Source organism: Mirounga angustirostris, unplaced genomic scaffold, assembly GCF_029215605.1.
Source record: "Mirounga angustirostris isolate CCGP_5_RB_7025 unplaced genomic scaffold, mMirAng1.0.hap1 SCAF_5, whole genome shotgun sequence".
Classification (NCBI taxonomy): Eukaryota; Metazoa; Chordata; class Mammalia; order Carnivora; family Phocidae; genus Mirounga; species Mirounga angustirostris.
This window is the reverse complement of record NW_026991713.1, coordinates 819,860-840,387: the sequence shown is the minus strand read 5'-3', so window position 1 is coordinate 840,387 and position 20,528 is coordinate 819,860. Positions and strand designations below refer to the sequence as shown.

General features: G+C 65.3%; 2 protein-coding genes across 7 annotated transcripts; one reads left to right on the top strand and one right to left on the bottom strand.

Annotated features, from left to right (window-relative positions):
• Positions 1–767: 767 nt before the first annotated feature.
• Positions 768–9,124, bottom strand: ALG12 (ALG12 alpha-1,6-mannosyltransferase). Of its 5 annotated transcripts, none has more exons than XM_045872316.3 (10): positions 8,986–9,124; positions 6,472–6,695; positions 6,268–6,400; positions 5,023–5,196; positions 4,027–4,221; positions 3,471–3,574; positions 2,839–3,062; positions 1,729–1,898; positions 1,529–1,604; positions 768–1,424 (listed from the first exon to the last, which is right to left on the bottom strand). In XM_045872316.3, the coding sequence occupies exons 2-10, from the start codon at positions 6,637–6,639 to the stop codon at positions 1,136–1,138; spliced, it is 1,533 nt and encodes a 510-aa protein (XP_045728272.1). In that variant the 5' UTR covers positions 6,640–6,695; positions 8,986–9,124; the 3' UTR covers positions 768–1,135. The 5 variants fall into 5 exon arrangements, with proteins under 5 accessions (XP_045728272.1, XP_045728273.1, XP_045728271.1 ...); XM_045872317.3 differs by lacking the exon at positions 8,986–9,124 and adding an exon at positions 8,162–8,300; XM_045872315.3 differs by lacking the exon at positions 8,986–9,124 and adding an exon at positions 7,909–8,263.
• Positions 9,125–9,271: 147 nt separating this feature from the next.
• CRELD2 (cysteine rich with EGF like domains 2) lies at positions 9,272–19,794 on the top strand. 2 transcript variants are annotated; one of them, XM_064590453.1, is made up of 10 exons: positions 9,272–9,618; positions 10,225–10,307; positions 10,789–10,921; positions 13,055–13,146; positions 14,036–14,212; positions 15,476–15,571; positions 16,469–16,552; positions 17,705–17,800; positions 18,381–18,527; positions 19,509–19,794. In XM_064590453.1, the coding sequence occupies exons 1-10, from the start codon at positions 9,287–9,289 to the stop codon at positions 19,556–19,558; spliced, it is 1,290 nt and encodes a 429-aa protein (XP_064446523.1). In that variant the 5' UTR covers positions 9,272–9,286; the 3' UTR covers positions 19,559–19,794. The 2 variants fall into 2 exon arrangements, with proteins under 2 accessions (XP_064446523.1, XP_045728275.1); XM_045872319.3 differs by having other exon boundaries at positions 9,367–9,618; positions 10,811–10,921.
• The last annotated feature ends 734 nt before the right edge of the window (positions 19,795–20,528 follow it).

The following is a 20,528-nucleotide window of genomic DNA, read 5'->3' as shown; positions in this document are numbered from 1 at the left end:
TGATCGGGTGCGACCCAGACTGTCGAGGCCCAGCAGCAATCTGCAGACGCATGCTGATAACTGATGACAAGTATTTGAACACCGATACGTTATAAATGAGTAATAAATGCAAAAACGCATAAAGAATAAACACGGACGACAGACGAGAGGGAAGGCGGAGCTGGCTCGCACACACTGCTGAGCACCAGCTGGTGGGCGGGGGAGCTGCCAACCCGGGCGGAACCATCGGAGGGCGCGAGTCGGGAGAGTTGGAGGAGGGCCTCCCAGTGGACGCGTCTGCACACGCACGCTTGTCGGCTGCCGTCCACGCACAACATGGCAGCTTCGGTGGGAAATGCCGTCACCTCCTTCCTGAGACACACCGAGGCGCTCAGTGGTCAAGGCCACGCCACAGGCAACTCTCTCAAGCGGCTCAGAAAAAGCAGCCCCTCTTTATGCGTGGGAGTGGTGTGTGTGCGTGGTGACTATGCGTGGTGCGAGTGCGCGTGCGCGTGCACAGTATCAGCACGCATGGCGCGAGGGCTCGTGTGTGCGCGTGAGCGGTTATCAGCACACGCGTGGCGTGCGTGCTCTGGTCCATGTGCGCATGTTCAGTAGCACCCTTTCCCTGTATTGTCCTCAGTGCCTCGTGGTGTTAGATGCATTTCGGGTACTTCGTAAATAATACGTGCTTGTTCACTAAAGTGTAAAAGTATCAAAATTATCACTTAAAACACAACCTATGGGGAGGTAGTGTCTGGAAATACCACTTATCATGAGATCTCTAATAAGGAAACATTTAAATTTTTATTCTTGTTCCTCTGTGACTTCCCCAGAGTTTTGTCTGAGACAGAAACGGTGTGCCTGTGCCCACGAAGGGCTCGCCCTGCAGCTCGGGCGGGGGCAGGAGTCGCGGTCAGCAGGCGCCGAGGTTCCCACTGTCCACCGTCACAGAGACTCACATGCTCTGGCCCGAAGGGGGCGCTCCCTCGGGTGCTCCAAGAGGCCCAGGGCCAGCAGCCGAGGCATGGGGCAAGGCCTGCCGTCCCCGCTGCTCTAACCGTGCGTGGTCCCGGGTGGCCGTGGAAGAGCTGGGCCTCTTCCCTCAGGCCTGCGTCGGGGGCACGTCCGTGGTTCCGTTGTTTCTCGTACTGTCTCATCTGCCGGGATGCTGACGGAGCTCCGATGTGCTCGGAAGGACACTGGCCCCTTCCCAGGAAGGCCCACGGAGTCTCTCCAGAAGCACCAGCTTTGTCTTTAGGTTGACGTCAAGGGGAGGCAGTGTGGTCAGGTTCAGACTCACCCCGGTGGTGCCTGCAATGCCGGCCAGGACCCGGTGTGTGTCCCTGTAGAGGGCCAGGTGCGCAGGGGCGGCCTCCATGAGGAGGTGCGTGTAAGCCAGCATATGCCCCGACCCGGGCTGCACATCCTCCCTCTTCTCGTACCTGCAAGATTAGAGGGTGGCTGTACACCTGTGGCCCCCAGGGAGCCCACGCACCACCTCTGGGAGGAGCGCCTCATCTGCAGTCACAACACGGTGGGAACATACCTCCAGGCACTGTTGACCTCCAAAAACCGAGATACGCCTGTCTGTGCGGCAGCGACGTCGATGTGCAGAACGACATCTGCAGACAACCCCAAGGGCTTGGTGAGAACTGCGAGCGGCGCGCCTCTGGCCCCAGCTGCAGGTCCCGGCATGGCCCCCAGCACCCCGTCCCAGGGGACACCGGCACGGCCCCCAGCGCCCACCTGTCCTGGGGGACACCAACTCATGCAGTTTCCTCATGGCCACACCACCAGGATAGTTGAAGTGGGACACATACAGGGCTGTGGCCGAGTATGTGGCATTCACCACAAGGTGTCCTACCACGAGGAGGGACCCCACTTTATACAGCCAAGACTTCTTATAATTGTTCAGCCTGGAAAGAGAATAGCACATCTCAGAAGACACTGCGGCAGAAAACAGCTCCTGTCCACCGTGATCACAATGAGCACTGATCACCACGTAGATGCACAAACTATTAGAGAAAGTGAGTAAATACCACCTCGAAAATTTCCTCCACGTCATTCCACCCAGATGCCGATTTAAAATTTATATGATGTTTCCAAACATTCGGGTTACTGCTTAGATCAGCCTCAGGGGACAGACACATGCTGGGCGCTGCCCGGTTTGTAAGCAAAGGGGACGGGCAGGGCTGCAGCTGCCCTGGGAGCTCCGACAGAGACCACGAGGCCCCACAGACAGGGTGCTCTCTGCCTGGTCCTCTACGGTCTGCTGGCCCACTGTGAGCACAGGATGGATGAGGCCCGCACTCGGGTCAGGTGCTGCTGAGCTGTCAGCTCCCGCCATGGGCAGTGACCGTCCCGCCTCAGCCCCGTGGGACTCTGCCTGCAGCCCGGGCACCCTCTGCGGGGGCCCTTCGCTCTGCGCTGGGCCATCTCCCTCCTTCGGTAACCCCCACACCATCTCATGCCCCAAGCCCTGGGGCCAACAGCACTCCCCCGCCCTTCCCCCTTCCTCTGGCCTGTCATCTGCCCGGACAAACACCCGCCACGCAGGGCCTGTCCCTCCGAGAAGTCAGCCCCGGGGACTACCCACCTGACCGAAGCCTGCCCGGCCGCCCTGTGCCCTGGCTACCCCGTGAGGGTCCTCCCCGGGCGGCCGGGCCCTGGACGGTGTGCACAGCCGTGTGGAGACAGGCCCGACTGATCACAGACCGTCGGTGGCCTGAGGTGGCCCATCCTGACCTTGCTGCCCTCCCTCAACACAGGCGCCCGCTGAGACACGTCTGTTCACCCAGCGCCTGCCCCGCGTGACGGCGAGTGCGTGCGGCACGGCTGTGGACGCGGCGGACTCACAGGCAGGCGCAGCCCCTGGCGGCCACGATGTTGAGCACAGGGAAGGTGTAGATGACGAACCGCAGCTCCTTGTGCGGGAGCAGCGAGTACAGGGCCACGAAGCCCAGCGAGGGCGGCAGCAGCACCAGGGCCCTCCTGTCCACGGCGCCCAGGGGCACGAAGAGCAGGCTGCAGCCCAGGCCGCGGGGCAGGGCCGAGTAGAAATACCACAGCAGCGGGGAGGTCTCGGGTGGGACGGTTAAGGAGGCCACACGCCAGCGAGTCACCTGTCCACACGGAGCGGAGCGGGGCGGCACGGCGGACAGCCCCCGGGCCCCCCCCCCCGGCCTCTCCCCCTCCCGTCCCCCCGCCCCCGCTCCGCACGGCAGCACGGCCTGTCCCAGGGTGACGGGTGCGCTGGGGGCTTGTCACGCTATAGTCCCCAGCTGCGCATGTGCTTGCGTACTCCGCAACAAACCGTTGCGAGTCACCGTCAGAGATGATCCCAAACGCTCAGGTACAAACTGAGCGTCCAGAGGCAAGGCGGCGTTTCCACAGCGGGGAGAGCAGCTCCCGCCACGTCCCCTGAGTGAGGCCAGGGGCGCCAGCTGCCCTGCCCCGTGGCCTGACCTACAGAGACACTTGAAGGATACTCCCCAGTTGGAACTTTTGTTCAGGATGGTGTTGTACCAAAGCACCTTTCCCTCCGGCCACACGAGACATCGCCAAAAATAGGAGTCCACGGCGACCGTCAGTCCTGGGAAGACGAAGGAGACCCTCAGGAAAGAACATGGCCACCTGAGCAGCTCGGACTTCACCACAGCAGTGCTAACGGCAGCCCAGAGTTCCCGGCCACGGGTCGATGTCCCACGAGGCAGCCACGCTGGTGCAGAGGCCACGAGCCACGCTTCATGGGGAGCAGCCCGCGCATCGGGACGCTGGCTCCCCTGGTGAGCCAGGTGCGGGGCCCAGCCGTCCCCTCCCGGCCCGGACAAGGGGGAGAGTCTGGGGACAGAGCACCGGGCAGAGGGGAGAGGGCCTCTCGGGGAACCTCGGGCAGAACCGCAAGGGGAGCCGCGTGAAGACGTAATGCTGCTGAAGACTAAGGTGATCTCGTTTAAAAACCCTCTCTCCTGAATTTCTCTTCATCTTCCTAAAACCAGACAAAGCAGAGCTTCCAGTGAAAACAGCTCCGGCGACCCCACTCACCCAAGCAGAGGGCCCCGGCCGGCAGGGCGCAGCGCAGGGCCTTTGCCACGGAGAGCCTCCGGGTGCAGAGCGGTGTCAGCAGCACCAGGCCCAGGAACAGGCTCAGCTCGGCCCTGAACACGAGGATGGCGAAGGCCGAGAGCCGGGTGAAGCGGGCCCACTTCAGCTGCAGCCAGGCCGTGAGGGCCAGCAGCACTGCAAGACATGGGGTGCCGGGGGCAGGCCGATTGACTTCCCCATCGTGAAAGCCACACAGAACCCTCCAGAAGACAGCCAACACCATTCAGACCCAGATCTGCTGACACTGGGCCCGGGCTCCAGCCATGGAGCCTGCCCCATCACTCGGCCTGGGCCCACTTCTACGGGCCCGAATGCACCCGGACCCCAGATGACTGCGTCCCGCAACCTGCTTCCTAGCAACCACACGCCCCGGCTGCACACGTCTGGTGCTAGCCTCGCCTGGCCTCCCTCCAGGCACGCAGCATGTCCTGCTGGCTCCACGGGGGTTCCTTCGGAATGGCGCCTGCCTGCCACCTTCCCCACCACACCCCACAGGGGTCCCCTCCCACGGCATGGGGAGGTCCCGGCCGTGCCTCTGCTCTGACCGGCACAGACCCCCAGACCCACGCCATCCACAGCCTCCCGTCCCACTGGCTCTCGGTCTCCTCATGGCTCCCAGGGTACGGCCATTCTCCCATCTGCCTGGGTCACCCCCAGGACACCTGGACAGAGCTGCCCGTCTGCCGCGCAGGCAGCTTCTCTCTGCCCAGCACTCACTGTCCGCAGGCTAGGGGAGCCCTCCCAAATGGCCCCTCGCTGGAAAGTGCACCTCCATCCAGCACCGAGGCCCTGCTTCTCGTCACAGGGTATCCTGTCACTGGGCATTTCCGAGATGCCCAGCAGGAAGCAGCTTTCGTCAGGCAGACGCACCCTGGACAGACACCCCTTCACCTGGCCAGTGCACCCAGTGACCCGCGTGGCTCAGCAACTACCTACCCACGGGCAGGGCCAGCACGTTGGGGAGCGTCCGCGTGCAGTAGAACATCAGGTGGAACTGCGTGGCTGTCACCCAGCAGAACATGGTGGCCACCGTGGCCCCAAACTGCCGCCTCACTTCTTTTTGTAAAGTCCAGAGTCCGAAGATGACGCCAAGTCCAAGGACAGCCCTGACTAAACAAACACGGCAATGTGTGTGGCCGGCAGCGACAGGCGCGGGCAAAGGGGATCCCGACAGGTTACTGGTGACGATGAGTTAATGACCAGGTGACAATAAAACCACCTCAAAAGGGGGCATCGACTCTGCTACTGAAAACAGACGGGGCGTGGGGAACGGACAGCCTGGACCCTGGCACCTCGACCCTACAGCTTCGCTGTGACCGCATGGCCTGGGGCAGGTGGGCTCTGGGAGACACGGCCACTGGGCAGGGCAGGCAGTGTCCAGAGGTCAGTGTGACGGGCTCAGCACCCTGGAGGTGACATGACACCTCCAGGGCCACACATGCTGAGAGCCCGATGCTCAGATGTGGCGCTGGCTCTTCCGTCTGGGGCTCCCTGGACCCCACAAAACCAGCACAGCTTGTTTAGCTGCCCCCCCGGGGTGGCGGATTTCCGGGAGTCTACATAGGTACAGGCAGACAGCTAGCTGCAGAGTGTGTTTGAGTTCATTGGGGAAATCTAAATAACGTCCGGGTACAGACACGATAAAAACGTACTAAAACAGAAAAATGGTGATTGTTGGCTCAACAATGAGGTTGTGGGGCAATATGTACAGAACGTTCTAAATTTGGTTTTGAAAGTTATGCACGTGGGCACACAAAAAGATCCAGACCGATCTGCACAAAGCCCTATCAACGGTGACCTCCGGGTGGGGGAAGGGAGGCCTCGGATGCAGACGGATACAGCAACGGCAAGGCTGGTTGCTCCTCGGCAGGAGGGTGCAGCACCGCGGGACGCGCCACGAGCCCGCTGCATCGCCCGCCTGGGGAGGAAGGGCCGGCACCCTCACTTCACGGACCCGAGAGCAGAAGTGAGAGGCGCTCAGTTAGCTGTCCCAGCTTATGCCCCAGAAAGGGCCGATGTCTGAGCTGCCCTCGTGCTCCAGACCACCACGGTGAGTGGCCACAGACGGCCAAGCTTCCAACGGAAGGACACTCCTGAAGGAGGGAGCCTCCACCGGGCTCCCTGAAATCCCCTGACCACACCACGGTTCTTCCTTCCGTCCTCATCTGAAGACCCCCTTACCTACTAGCTGAGAATAAAACTTGGATGCTTCTAGCAGGGACAGCACATAGACCGCAGGGCTGGAGAGCACCGCCACGGCCAGGGGCCCGAGGAACGTCCTGGGGACCACTCCGGGGAACTCGAGATGGTCATACTGCAGGGAGAACGGAAGGTCAGTGGGCGCCCGCGTGGGGATGCTGCACGGTCTTGGACGCAGGGGCTCACCTTGCCCACATCCAGCCGGTGGTAAAGCAAGTCATGCATGGCCTGCAGGTTGAAGCTCTCCTCCACTTTGGCATAGGGGCAGGTGATGAGGTGGATGGCGGCTACAGCCAGCAGCAGCCCCAGCAGCCGGCGCTGCCTGCCCACGCCCGACGGCCTCTTCCCAGCCATCGCGCTCTCCCGCCTCCCGGGCCTTCAGCGGTCATCAACAGTGTGGCTCTGTGAGCCTGGGGAGAAGACGAAAACGCAGATTCCCAGGTTTCAAAAGTCCCCTGTGAGTTAACACCTGGGGGTCTGGTGAAGGGTGTGTGTGAACTCTTTAAACTACTGTTGTGGGGGCGCCTGGGTGGCTCAGTCGTTGGGCGTCTGCTTTCGGCTCAGGTCATGATCCCAGGGTCCTGGGATCGAGCCCCGCATCGGGCACCCTGCTCTGCGGAGAGCCTGCTTCTCCCTCTCCCACTCCCCCTGCTTGTGTTCCCTCTCTCGCTATGTCTCTGTCAAATAAATAAAATCTTTAAAAATAAACAAACTACTGTCGTTAACATCCATAGATCTGAACACATCAAAAAAGAAAGTTCAAAGAAAAATCATGCTTGAGCGCCTTTTACGTCTTAACCAGCTACCTCACGCTCTGAGCTGTGTGCAGATATTTCCAGGAAGAAAGGCTTTATTTGCAGGACTGAGTTGGTCCTCCAGGCAGCCGGGCCCGGGGCTGGCCCAGCCTCTGGAGGGCAGCAGGGTGGCCCCTGCCCTCGAGAGGCTCAAATCTGGCAAGAGAGTAGGTCCCCATGGTCTGGGCAGAGAGACCGGGGACAGGAGGCTGTGGGGCGGGAGGGATGCGTCTGGAGGACCACAGAGGGGCAGCCACAGGAGGGCAGGAGGCGGGATGCAGGGCTCAGGGCAGCCAGCGAAGCCCCTGCATCCAAGTACAACGGGACAGGAGCTGTGGACGCCCGCCCTGCTGTGTCCTGCCCCTCACCCTGGGAGCCACGTGGCACCTCGCGTTGTGCACATGAATACGTAGGTGGCAAAAACATGAGCGTGTCCTCGAGGTGTTCAGACAGGTGTGCCTGCGGTGGGTCACCAAAATCCCAACAGGGCAGTGCCGGGAGGAGCCTATGGTACCAGGCTTCCTGGGAGACACAGAGTTTTCAACTTGTCGGGAGGAAAGATGACAAGCTCTTCTTCAAGTTCCTGGCTTCCCTTAAAACATGATTTTATTTGATCAAATAAAATTTGATCAAAACCAGAAGGATCAGCAACAAAAGGAGAGAGCCACCGTGCTCACTACCTTTTACTGGAGGGAGATTTATGACGTCTGTGGTCGCCAGAGACGGTCCACAAGGGAAGGAAAATCTACGGAGGAGGAGCAGGAGTCCTGCTCAAGGTGGTGGTGAGGTGGGGGCAGGAGGGGAAAGGGGCTTTAATAAAAAGAATTACCAGGACAGCATGCAATTCCTTTCTTCCCAGATATAAAAACCACGGAGGGACAGGGCTGTTACCAGCTTGTCCCCCCGCCTTTCTAAAGCGTAAGCTGCTTGAGGGTGGGACTTGTGTGCCCCCTCCCCAAGGAGCAGGGACTCGTCATCAAAGGAGCCAAGCGTGAAAGGGGCTGGCGCTGTTCTCCCCGCAGAGCCTGGCGCGCAGCAGGGCTCGACGAACTACGCGAAGAGGAATCCAGCAAAACTCTCACTCGTGGATCTCATCGCAGCAGCGGCGGTTTCATTAAAAACGCGTTAACGCTTTAACCTCCAGCAAAGCCGAGGGGACCGCAGGACGCTCGTAGGGAACCCTCGGCTCCCCGTACTGTTGCGAGGGGGGAGCGCTGAAAGAAACCGGAGGCACCCGCACGCCAGCTGTCGAGACGCCGCTTGGCCGAGCGCGTCGCGGGCCCACAGCTGTCCCGCGGCAGCGAAGACCAGGCCCGCCCGCCCCGAGGCCGCGCCCCCGCAGGGAAACGCAGACCGTCCGCTCGCAAGCTGCGGGGTGCGGCGGCCGGCGCGCAACCCGGCTGCCTCGGTCCCGCAGGAGCCGAGCGCAGAGGCCACAGGCGCGCCGCCTACGTGGCGGCACCGCAGCGCCGAGGCCGAGCCGGGGCGCGGGCCCAGCGCCCGGGAAGGCGGGGCGGAAGCAGGTGCGGGAAGCAGGTGCGGCGCCGCGCGGGGCTGGAGAGCGAGAGGGCCGCCCGGCGCTGCAGCCGGGCGCCGCAGGGGCACAGGCCGGCTCTCGGCGGAGGCGGCGGCCTGCGAGGCCCGCCCTCCCGCCAGCCCGGGCGAAGGGCTCCACCGAAAACGGACGACCCGCAGGCTGGAGACGAGAGCGGCAGCTCGAGGCCAGAGACGACCGCGGCCCACGCTCGTCGGGGCGCTCCCCGTTCAAACCCGGTTCCCGCGCCCGCCGCCTCGCGCCGGCGGCGACGCTGCGCCCGCTCGGGGCCCCGCGCCCTCCCCGCCGGCCCGGGCCGCGCCCTCGCCCGCCGCCAGCCCCGCGAGCCCGGCCGCGGCAGGGCGCGCTGACCTCGCCAGCCCGCGGCGGCGTCCCTCGAAGCACGGCCCCTACGCCCGCGGGCGGCCGGAAGCGGAGTGACGGAAGCCGAGAGCCGACGAGAGGCCCTTGCCCAAACCTAACATGGCCCCCCCAGCCTAGTTGCCGTCGCGGCGGGGCGCCCTCCCCGCCCGGAGTAAAGATGGCCGCCGCGGGCGGAGCGCGCGGGCAGCCGGCTCCGATCTCCACGCCCCCGTCCCCACCCCTCCCGGCTGGACGCTGACCCGGGGCCTTCCTATTGGTCGCTTCTCGTGGCGAGCCCGGATTGGGCCACATGGGGACGGGGAGGGTCCCACGGACCAATAGCGGCGCGAGGGCTGGCGGTGGGCGGAATCCCGCCCGGCGCCGTCAAGTGGCCCCGGGAACTGCCCGCACCGCGGAGCGGTGGGCGGCCGCAGAGGCCGAGCGCTCGGCCGGTTTCCGCCGCACCTCGGCTCTGCCCGCGCGGCTGCGTCCTGCGCAACGCGGCCCGCCATGCGCCCGCCGGCCCCGTCCGCGCTGGGGCTGCTGCTGCTGCTGCTGCTGCCGCCGCCGCCGCCTGGTGAGGCCACCAAGAAGGCGACGCCCTGCAAGCGCTGCCGGGAGCTGGTGGACAAGTTCAGCCAGGTGGGCCGGTCGCCCCACGGGGGACACGGAGACGGGGCGGGGGGGCCGGCCTGGGGGGCGGCGGGGCCGAGGCCGCCCCGCCATGGACCGGGGTCACGGACCCAGGGTCGCCCCGCCATGGGCCGGGGTCGCCCCGCCATGGGCCAGGGTCACGGACCCAGGGTCGCCCCGCGATGGGCCGGGGTCGCCCCGCCATGGACCGGGGTCACGGACCCAGGGTCGCCCCGCGATGGACCGGGGTCACCCCATCATGGACCGGGGTCACGAACCCAGGATAAACTCGGCATGGATCGGGGTCACCTCACAATGGACCAGGGTCATGAACCCAGGGTCTCCCCACAATGGACTGGCGTTGCACCGCAATGGACCGGGGTCACCCCACCATGGACTGGGGTCATGAACCCAGGGCCGTACCACAATGGACCGGACTCACTCCAGGGATGGACCCCAGGTCACCGTGGTGATGGACCCGGGGTCACCGGCAATGAATGGCTTTGTCCTCACAGTGGACACGAGTCACCCCCATGGTGGACTAGGGTTGCTCCCACGAGGGATGTGGGTGGGGGCAGCAGTGCTGAGCCCCGTGCCCGCCCTCTCTCCCCGCAGGGAATGGTGGACACCGCAAAGAAGAACTTTGGCGGCGGGAACACAGCTTGGGAGGAAAAGTCGCTGTCCAAGTATGAATTCAGGTGGGTGCCACAGCCCTGCTCTGACAGCCCAGCTTCGGCACTTGACATGTCCCCGCGAATGCCGTCACCCACACTGACGACGGGGACACACACGGGGTCCCTTCAGTGCAGTCACTTGTACTCTGGCCCCTAAATGGCCTTTTGCTTCCACACTTGTCCCCACATCCACTCTCCACATGGCAGACAGAGTGGTCTTTTAATGGTGCACGCGGGAACTGAGTCCCACCACGTAAAGGGTCGCTGGCTTCCCCGCAGGTCGGGTTAGCCCTCTGCCTGTTGCACCCCACGTCAGGGTCTCCCTTGCCACCCTGACCACCGCCCTCTGAGTTTAATTCTCCCCGTGGTACCGACGGCGCTCGTCCCCAGCTGATGCGTTCTGCACCAAACTGCCACCATCGTTCCCACCTAGCACCAAGTGGGGCCTCAGGATGTCCCTGTGGGACGGACGCTGACCACCTGGGCTTGCCTCCTCACCTTGCAGTGCTGACGGGCTTGTGTTTCAGTGAGGTCCGGCTGCTGGAGATCACTGAGAGCCTGTGCGGGAGCAGTGACTTCGAGTGCCACAGTCTGCTGGAGGAGCACGAGGAGCACCTGGAAGCCTGGTGGCTGCGGCTGTGAGTGTCCCCGCGCCCCCCACCCTGTGCCCCCACCCCCCGGCCCCATGCCCCCGTGCCCCCACCCAGTCCCCCCCGGCCCCGCACCCCCGTGCCCCCCACCCAGTCCCCCCACCCCCGGCCCTGTGCCCCCACACCCCCCCACCCGGTGCCCCCCGGCCCCACACCCCCGTGCCCCCCACCCAGTCCCCCCACCCCCCGGCCCCACGCCCCCACGCCCCCCACCCGGTGCCCCCCACCCCTGTGCCCCCACCCAGTCCCCCCACCCCCCGGCCCCACGCCCCCACGCCCCCACGCCCCCCACCCGGTGCCCCCCACCCCCGTGCCCCCACCCAGTCCCCCCACCCCCCGGTCCCCCACCCTGTCCCCCCCCACCCCCGGCCCTGTGCCCCCACGCCCCCCACCCTGTGCCCCCCACCTCCCGGCCCCACGCCCCCGTGCCCCCACCCAGTCCCCCCCCACCCCCCCCGGCCCACCACCCTGTCCCCCCAACCCCCGGCCCCATGTCCCCACGCCCCCCACCCTGTACCCCCCTTGGCCCCCCACCCAGTCCCCCCACCCCCGGCCCTATTCCCCCCACGCCCCCCACCCCCTGGCCCCACGCCCCCGTGCCCCCCATCCAGTCCCCCCCTGGCCCCGCATCCCCGTGCCCCCACCCAGTCCCCCCACCCCCCGGTCCCCCACCCTGTCCCCCCCCACCCCCGGCCCTGTGCCCCCACGCCCCCCACCCTGTGCCCCCCACCTCCCGGCCCCACGCCCCTGTACCCCCATCCAGTCCCCCCCGGCCCCACGCCCCCGTGCCCCCACCCAGTCCCCCCCACCCCCCCGGCCCACCACCCTGTCCCCCCAACCCCCGGCCCCATGTCCCCACGCCCCCCACCCTGTACCCCCCTTGGCCCCCCACCCAGTCCCCCCACCCCCGGCCCTATTCCCCCCACGCCCCCCACCCCCTGGCCCCACGCCCCCGTGCCCCCCATCCAGTCCCCCCCTGGCCCCGCATCCCTGTGCCCCCACCCAGTCCCCCCACCCCCTGGCCCCCCACCCTGTCCCCCCAACCCCCGGCCCCATGCCCCCACGCCCCCCACCCTGTCCCTCCCCTTGGCCCCCCCACCCAGTCCCCCCGCCCCCTGGCCCCCACCCTTTTCCCCCCACCCCCAGCCCTGTGCCCCCATGCCCCCCACCCTGTGCCCCCCCGCTCCCCCCCACCCTGTCCCCCCACTCCCCGGCCCCCCACCATCCCCCCCACCCCCCACCCCCCGGCCCCGTGCCCCTGTGCCCCCCACCCAGTCCCCCCCGCCCTCGGCCCCGTGCCCCCACCCAGCCCCCCCACCCTCGGCCCCGTGCCCCCATGTCCCCCATCCTGTCCCCCCCAGCCCCACGCCCCCATGCCCCCCACCCTGTGCCCCCAGCCCCGTGCCCCCTGCCCCCCACCCTGTGCCACCGCTTGGCCCCCCCACCCAGTCCCCCCACCCCCGGCCCCATGCCCCCTTGCCCCCGTGCCCCCCACCTTGTCCCCCTCACCCCTCCCAGCCCCATGCCCCCCTAGCACCCCCCCACCTTGTCCCCCCGGTCCTGCACCCCACACCCCTGTGTCCCCATACCCTGTCACCCCCACCTCCCCAGCCCCGTGCCCCCATCCCCCCACCCTGTCGTCCCCTCCTGGCCTCGTGCCCCTGTACCCCCCCATCCCCATACCCCAGGCCCACCCATGCCCCTGCATGCCCCCTAGTGCCCCACCCCTACCCTGTCCCCCCAGCCCCGCACCCCCATACCCCCCACATACACCCTGCCCCCCGCTACACACCGCCATGCCACAGCCTGGCCCCACTGCTCTCCCCTGGGTGTTCAGTGAAGCTCTAGCATTCGTGACTTCTTATTTTTTAGTTTATAAATTTGAAACAACTTCAGACTTAGAAGAGTTTGCACACCCTTGTTCTCCTTCTTGCCCACGTGCTACCACCTTTTATTACCTTAACGTGATAACACTAGCGAGTCGGTAACGGGAGAAGCTGTTCACACCTGGGCCGTTGTTTCCCTGACGTGATCTCTGGAGCACATGTTGTAATAAACTGTGTTTTTGTTTTGAAGAAATCTGTCACATGAGCTTTAACGGACATGTTTTTAATTCCTCAGGAAGAAGGAGTATCCCGACTTATTTGAATGGTTTTGTGTGGAGACGCTGAAAGTTTGCTGTTCACCGGGAACGTATGGGCCAGACTGCCTCGGTACGTCGTTGGGGAAATCTTGAGTGTCCTGCATCATTCCCAGTGTCCGTGTCGTGATTCCCAGGTGGCCAGAGGCATGGTTGGGACCTGGGGCCATCAGCTCCCACAGGGCCCCGGGCGCCGGGTCCCTGCCCCTCCACGCCGTAGGGCCTCCTCCTGGGGGCCGGACAGCCCTGAGTGCCTGCTCCTAAGAGGGCTCCTAACTCAGGGGTCTGCAGGCCTTCGGTGGGGCCCCCGTGGGTCGGTCTTAACCCAGCTGCGTGGGTGCTACCCTCTGAGTGCAAGGAGGCAGCTCTGTGGCTTTCGTGGCCCCCGCCCGGCTCTGCCCGCGGAGCAGCAAAGACCTGTCTGTGGGAGGCGAGGGGGCAGCGGGCGTCTGCGGGTGGGATGCGTCGCCTCAGCCTTCGGGGGGAAGCCACAGTGAAGAGGCGCGCGTTGAACCAAAGCCACGGTCCGTGTGTGGCGTTGCCGGTCACTCCGGCGCTCAGCGGGATGGAGCGGCGCGCGTTGCAAGTCGGGGCCCTCTCCCTGGCCGCGGCCGCCTCCTGCTGTCCTGCCGGCGTGTGGCCGCGGCGGGCTGTCCTCGCTGTCCCAGGCGGCCGCACCCACGCCACGTGTCAGCATCCCTGTTGTCCCCACGTTTCGGGGAGGCTGCCCGAGGCCCCCCTCGTTCCCGAGCAGGTGAGCCCCGTGCCTGCAGACCCCAGGGCGTCCTCCAGACGGCCTCGCCGCACTTGCGGGCTCATGAGCTCCCGAGAGGAGCTTGTTGAGGGAGGAAGTATGGGTTCACGGGGCGATGCCCACGCCGTTTTGGTTGTGAAGCGGTCGGTGAGCAGGCTGCCGCGCTCCCTGGGGGAGTGTCTGAGTGGCGGGTTTGTGTCGCCCGCAGCGTGCCAGGGCGGGTCCGAGAGGCCCTGCGGCGGGAACGGCCACTGCAGCGGGGACGGCAGCAGGCAGGGGGACGGGTCCTGCCAGTGCCACCTCGGCTACCAGGGGGCCACGTGCACCGACTGCATGGACGGCTACTTCCGCTCGCCGAGGAACGAGACGCACAGCGTGTGCGCAGGTACGTGGGCCGCGCCGGGACACGCGGGAGCAGCCTTCTTGGAGCTGCTGCCACACGTGGGGGCCTGTTGGCTCCCCCCGCACCCCCAGAGCTAGGGGGCCCTTGTGAACCGCGCCAAGGGCCACAGCAGCGCGTGCAGGCCCCGGACGGTCTCGCTGTCTGTCCCTGAACAAGCCCAGGAGGGAAGAGTGGTCCACCTTTCCCCACGTCCTCCGGACAAGGACCGAGCGGGTGGACCGTGTGGAGTCGGTGGCCGTGTCCCATCCACACCAGCCTTGGTTCTGGGTGACCTGTCACCTGCCGTGTCCTCGCAGGGGCCTGCTGTCGCCCCGCGGCCACCTGGGCAGGATGACCCGCCTGCATGGTGCAGGCCACAGAGGCCCGCGTCCCCGCACCAGACGGCAGAGCGGTGGCCCAAACGAGAACTAGCACACCCGGGGCCACAGCGCGTGGCCCCCCGGCCCCGTCAGAGGACGCGCCGCCTCCCTTACTGGGAGCAGGCGGGCCCTTCCCACCCGGGTCCTCAAAGGTGCCCGGCCATTGTTCTGGGCTCCCTCCCGGTCGGGCCTCCGACGGGCCTGTGGGGTCGTTCGCGTCGGTAGTGAGCGCACTGAGCGCCGGGCGGACGCCGGCCGTGCCTTCCGTGCGTGGGGCGTGGGCCCGCGGCCCGACGGAGGCTTGCGCAGACCGCCGCGGAGGATGGCCAGCACGGCTCCCTTCTGCATACGTTTTCTCATCGATCTCTTGCCGACGTTGGGAGACGTCTTGGCATCAGCGACTGAGCTGAATTCCTGCGTTAGGGCCCGTCGTCGGCCCGCGGCTCCCTTGGACGCTCCGTGCAGGACGTGTTGGACCACCAGGAAGGCCGTGGCCTCTCCGGTTCCGGCGCCTGGCCCTTGCAGGGCACACCGGGGCTGGGGGCCGCCTGGCGGGCGTGGGCTCCGGGGTTTGGGCAGCTGCCTTCCTCGGGTCATAAGCCCTTTCCCTGGGGTTCCTGTCCACTAAGAACGTGACCGTGAAGGGGCCCTGAAAGCCCATGTGGTGTTTTTCTCATTAAGTTCAGGAATATTATGAAACACGAGAGTCGATTTTTATATTGTTGAATGAGCCTTGCTTTACTGGGGTTTTTTCTTACTTGTATTTGGTTTTTGTTTTCGTCCTAGTGAAGGTAAATTCCTAATTTCTGAAATGACCTTTGTGTCCTGTTTGTTACTGAGAATGGGATTCACGCATGTTGACAGGTGTCCCACCTCTGCTTTCCAGCTTGTGATGAGTCGTGTAAGACGTGCATGGGCCCTACCAACAGAGACTGCGGCCAGTGCGCGGTGGGCTGGGTGCAGGAGGACGGCGCCTGCGTGGGTGAGGCCGGGCGGGCTCCCCTCCCCTCCCTTCCCCTCCTCTCCACCTCTCCTTCCTCCCTCCCTCCTCCCTCCTCCTTCCCTCCTCCCTCCTCCCTCCTCCTTCCCTCCTCCCTCCTCCCTCCCTCCCTCCTTCCTCCTCTCTTCTCCTCCCTCCTCTCTTCTCCTCCCCCTCCCCTTCCCCCTTTCTCTCCTCTCCTTCCTCTTCCGCTCCTTCTTTCTTGCCTCCGTCCCCCTCCCTTCTCCAGGTACAGGCAGGGAAACTGAGGCACAGACCTCCCTTTGGCCTGGTCTAGCCGCTCAGCCACAGAGTGGAGGCATGCCTTCCTGACACACACACACAAGGCCGCAGAGTCCAGGCCCTGTCCCCACCTGTCCCCACGCGCCCAGCCTGGTGGCCACCGTGTGCTTCTGCTGTACCCTTTCCTTTGAGCTCCAGCCTGCCTGTGAGCCCTGGCTTCCAACCCAGTGCCTCAGGAGCCCCGGGGAGGGCCTGGCAGTAGGGCCAAGGGGCTCCTCCTCAGGCCCGGGTGCCGGCAGGCAGCGGGAGGAACGGCAGGCGGAGGCCAGGCTGCGGGCAGCAGACCTGTCCCTAGTGGCTCGTCTCGAGTGGGTGGTGGTCCCAACACCGACCCGGAGCTTCTGCGTGTCCACGCGGAAGCACAGGATGCTCACGGTAGCTCTTGGTCCCTCACAGCGGCCCCTCCCCCGGGGATGCTAAATGTTCCTTGTCCCCCCTGCACGTGGAAGGCCTCCGGGAGAAACATGGACATGTGTCCTCCACACAGTGGCCACCTCCCTCTCCAGGCCGGCCGTGGATTGTGTCCGGCCACCCACCATGTCATGTCCACCGGGGTCCGGGGGGCCTGTCCCTCACAGCTGCGCTGCTGTGTTCCAGATGTGGACGAGTGTGCGGCAGAGACGCCTCCCTGCAGCGACCAGCAGTATTGTGAGAACGTCAACGGCTCGTTCGTGTGCGAAGGTGCCTGGGCCCCGGCTCCTGTGGGCGGGCGGGCCGGCACCTCCCCGGGCCCTGGGTTCCAGGTCCTCCTTTGCGAGCTGTTGTCCGCGGTTCGCCCACGTGACTTCTGTGGGTTCTGCCTGCTGTAGAAAGTGGAAGGTGGCAACCCACGTAATAAGATACTTGCTGCAGAAAAATCAGAAAATTCAGATAAGTTGAAAAGATAATTTTTTTTTTTTTTTAAGATTTTTATTTGTCACAGAGGGAGATAGTGAGAGCAGGAACACAAGCAGGGGGAGTGGGAGAGGGAGAAGCAGGCTTCTGCGGAGCAGGGAGCCCGATGCGGGGCTCGATCCCAGGACCCTGGGATTATGACCTGAGCCGAAGGCAGACGCCCAACGACCGAGCCACCCGAGCGCCCCAAGACGATAATTTTTAAAACCACCAATTCCGTGGAGTGGGGAGCTCTGTTAACAGTGTTACCGCGCTCGGCCTCGTTCCACGGGGCCATGACTGTTTACGCCGTGTCACGTTGTCCGCGGTGTGAACGTGCACGTTCGTGATGCTGGGGGCTGCCCCCATTCCACGGTCTTCTTCGGCAGTCTGTTGTGGGATGTTCAAGTCCTACCAGTTCTCCCACAGCTGTGAACTCAGAATACCTCGGTAGATAGAGCTTTGCGTATTCTTCCTTGTTTTCTTGGGATTTGTTTCCAAACCACTCGGGAGAGTGGATTGTAGGGCCCCGGCGTCCCCAGAAGGTTGCACTGACGTGCTCTCAGCAGTGCATGAGGCTGCCTGGCCTCCCCCTGCCGCGTCTGCGGCCCCCCAGGGCAACAGCCCTGCCGGTAGTGAGCCCTGACCCGGGAGCGTCCGCGTTTCTCCCTGGGTCTTCCCACCGAGCTCCTAGCCGGCCGGTCCCGCGGTGCCCGAGCTGGAGGTGGTTTTGTCTTGCTCCGAGAAGACGGTCTGCGGAAGGGGGGTGTCCGTGTGCGGTCGCGGCTCTGGGGGTGCAGCTCGCTGCTTTGCCGGGAGACAGGGCTGGGGTGTCGAGGACACACTCTCTGTGGCACCCACACGTTGATGAGGGGGACGCCGGATTGTCACGTGGCGCGGCTTCCGGTCCCATTTTGCTCACAGGCGGCTGACGTCGATGCCTGTCCGCTCTTGTTCTAGAATGTGATTCTACGTGTGTGGGCTGCACGGGGAAGGGTCCGGGACACTGTAAAGAGTGCATCCCTGGCTACACCAAAGAGAGCGGCCAGTGTGCAGGTCAGTGCCCTTGCGTCTGTGCTGGACTAAGACGGAACGTGGCAGAGGGGCCACCCTATGGACGGTCCCGCGAAGAGCTGGTGGGGGTGGGGCACCGGCTCCAGCCCTTTCTGCGACTCTGTTTCCCCCAGCCTCTCAAGCGTGAGATGCAGAAGCAGCAGGTGGGGGACCGAGGGTCTGTCCCAGCCGGCCCCCAGGTGTCAGGTGTGCGTGGTGCTGGCGATCCTGGGGCCAGGGGCTCTGCTCCAGCCTCCCGCGCCCAGCCCCCCCCACTTGCCACCCCCCACGGCCCCCGTGGCTGCACGTCAGGCCCTCCGTGGTCGGGACCCGGCTGGAACCCGCTTGGAAAAGGCAGCGAATCCACCGATGCCCCCACGGCGTGAGCTCGCGTGGGGCTTCCCACCGCCACACGCCTGCGCTGTCCCTTCTCGGCTCCTCTACCCGTCCGCGGACCCCCCCCAAGACCTGCCCTGTCCCGTGTCACTTTCCGGTGCGGGAGCGAATCGTGAGTGCGTGCGTCCCGTGATGGTGACGTGTTTGCGGGTGCAGCGGCCAGCCCCAGCAAGCATCTCTGTTGCAGACATAGACGAGTGCGCAGGTGCAGAGAAGGCGTGCACGCGCCAGGACGAGAACTGTTACAACACTCCCGGGAGCTACGTGTGCGTGTGTCCCGAGGGCTTCGAAGACACGGGAGACGCGTGTGTGCGGACGCAGGCCCTGGGCGGCGGTGAGTGGTGTGGCGCTGTGCCCGGCTCGGAAGCTCACAGCAAAAGCGGCCCGAGGAGGGTGCTGGCGGGGTCGGGGAAGCCAGGAGGGGAAACGTCCGTGGGGGAGGTCGGGCGGGAAGGAGAGTCGGTGACCCCAGGGTCGGCAGGAGAGGCCGGCGGCCGTCCCCGCGTGAGCTTCCCGAGAGCCTGGGGCCAGCACCGCTCCGAGCCTGTGGGGCAGGATCGGCCCGTCTGTGCCCGCCTGTGCCCGCTTCCGGCGGGTCAGGCTCGGCTTTCCGTGGCTTACAGCTGCGACCCTCCGATGCCTGCCTCTGTCCACGTGGCCTTCTCGTGGCCTGTGTGTCCATGTCCCAATTTCCCTCTTCCTATACGGACCCACCCCAGTGACCCCCCTCACCCTGACCGTCCGTAAAGCGCCCCCAATTCTGGGGTTAGGATGGCCCCATGTTCTGGGGACACGGCTCTTCCGTGACGGTCTCGTAGAAGTTGTGGAAGAACGTGGAGCCGAAGGGGCAGGGGCGGTGTCCAAAAGACACTGACGCAGGGTTTTCCTGAACGAGGAAGACCAGACGCAGACTCCGGGAGCTGCCCGACCCCGAGCCGGGCCGAGAGGCGCGGGGGCACAGCCAGGTGCCCGTAGTCAACCCTGGGCGCCAAGGACAGGGACGAACCCAATGTCCGCGGGGAGCAGGGCCATGTGCCACCTCCGCCCCCAACATGTCCTGGGGGGCCACCCCACCTGCACCCCTCACCATCGTCCTAGCTCCTGTTGGCCCCGGCTGATGGGGGAGCGCCTCGCCATCCCTGTCTTCTGCACCCGAAGCAGAGGGCAGCCCCAAAACGTCCTGCGGCCGCACCTCCTGCCTGGATGCCCCCAGCCGTGGGGGCTCGGGACCGTCCCCGCGGAAACCTGGCCGCCACACCCTCAGCGCCTCTCGTGCTGGGATTTTACCCGACGATCTGTGTTTGTTTCCCGGCAGAAGTCACAGAAGAAGACCCAACACAGCCGCCCTCACGTGAAGATTTATGATGCGCGTCCGGAGGCCAGACCCGCCCTTTAAATTATTCAGACTGACGTCCTGGAAATGCGGTCCTCACACCCGTTTCTCCAGGGGATGGCGGAGGCGAAGCTGCCACCTTGGAAATGGTTCATGCCCATTTGGCCCTTAAAAAAGCTGCAGTTTCTGGTTGTTCTTACACAGATTTGTATATTTTGATACCGTTGTTTATAATAAAATTGACCATTGAAGGTAGTCAGGCACAGGACACGTGCGAGTCTGTCTCACTGAAAAAACACGAATGCTTCAGGATGGGGTGTGCCCCACACGACCTGCTGGCCCTGGGGCGGCGCCACCACGGGCTCGCGAGGGTCCTGGGAGTCTTGACTGGGAGAGTGGGTGTTGTGGAGGCGGGACCCCCGGGCCGGACACGGCCATCCCGCCTTCGGGGCTGCAGCTGGAGAAGAGAGTCCATCGTAAGCCCTGGGGCCAGTTTCTCGTCCAGGAATGAAGTTGAGAAAAACGCAGGCTGTGGCTTCATGGGGAGGCCCCTCTGAGCCCCCCGAGAGTGTTCTCACCGGCGGGAGCGGCCAGCCCCCCAGGCTCAGCCAACCCCAAGTGAGCACCCGCACCTCCACTCCCGTCCAGGCGGCTGTCACCCTGGGGGCGGTCGCCTGGCCCCACTGTCCTGGCACCGAGGACCTCAGCGCCCACACATCCCTTGCTGCATCTGCGGCACTGCGAGGGAACTCCTGCAGGCAGGACTCCGTGTGGGTCCTCGCTGGGCAGGGGACCACGTGCTGGCAGGCGGATCCCACCCCGGCCCAGTCTCGTGTCGGCTTCTCCCTGGACCCCCGCGGGCCTCAGCTGGCCTCCCTGGCTTTGCCTCTGTCTCTGCAGTGGGGGACAAGGCCAGGCGCCCCTGAATTCCTAGGGGAAGCACAAGTCACGTTGGCCGGACGAGGCAGCTGCCACACAGGTGGGGGCTGCTCTCGTCCAGGC

What these genes read in the sequence shown, in the direction of transcription:
- ALG12 (XM_045872316.3), bottom strand. Translation starts at nt 6,639, where the DNA reads ATGGCTGGGAAGAGGCCGTCGGGCGTGGGCAGGCAGCGCCGGCTGCTG. An exon ending in GCCAGGGGCTGCGCCTGCCT is followed by an intron (nt 1,899 to 2,838) that starts GTGAGTCCGCCG and finishes TTCTCTTTCCAG; the next exon opens with GCTGAACAATTATAAGAAGT. An exon ending in GTTGGTGTCCCCCAGGACAG is followed by an intron (nt 1,605 to 1,728) that starts GTGGGCGCTGGG and finishes GGTTGTCTGCAG; the next exon opens with ATGTCGTTCTGCACATCGAC.
- CRELD2 (XM_064590453.1), top strand. Translation starts at nt 9,287, where the DNA reads ATGGGGACGGGGAGGGTCCCACGGACCAATAGCGGCGCGAGGGCTGGC. An exon ending in GAAGCCTGGTGGCTGCGGCT is followed by an intron (nt 10,922 to 13,054) that starts GTGAGTGTCCCC and finishes TTAATTCCTCAG; the next exon opens with GAAGAAGGAGTATCCCGACT. An exon ending in AGAGAGCGGCCAGTGTGCAG is followed by an intron (nt 17,801 to 18,380) that starts GTCAGTGCCCTT and finishes TCTCTGTTGCAG; the next exon opens with ACATAGACGAGTGCGCAGGT.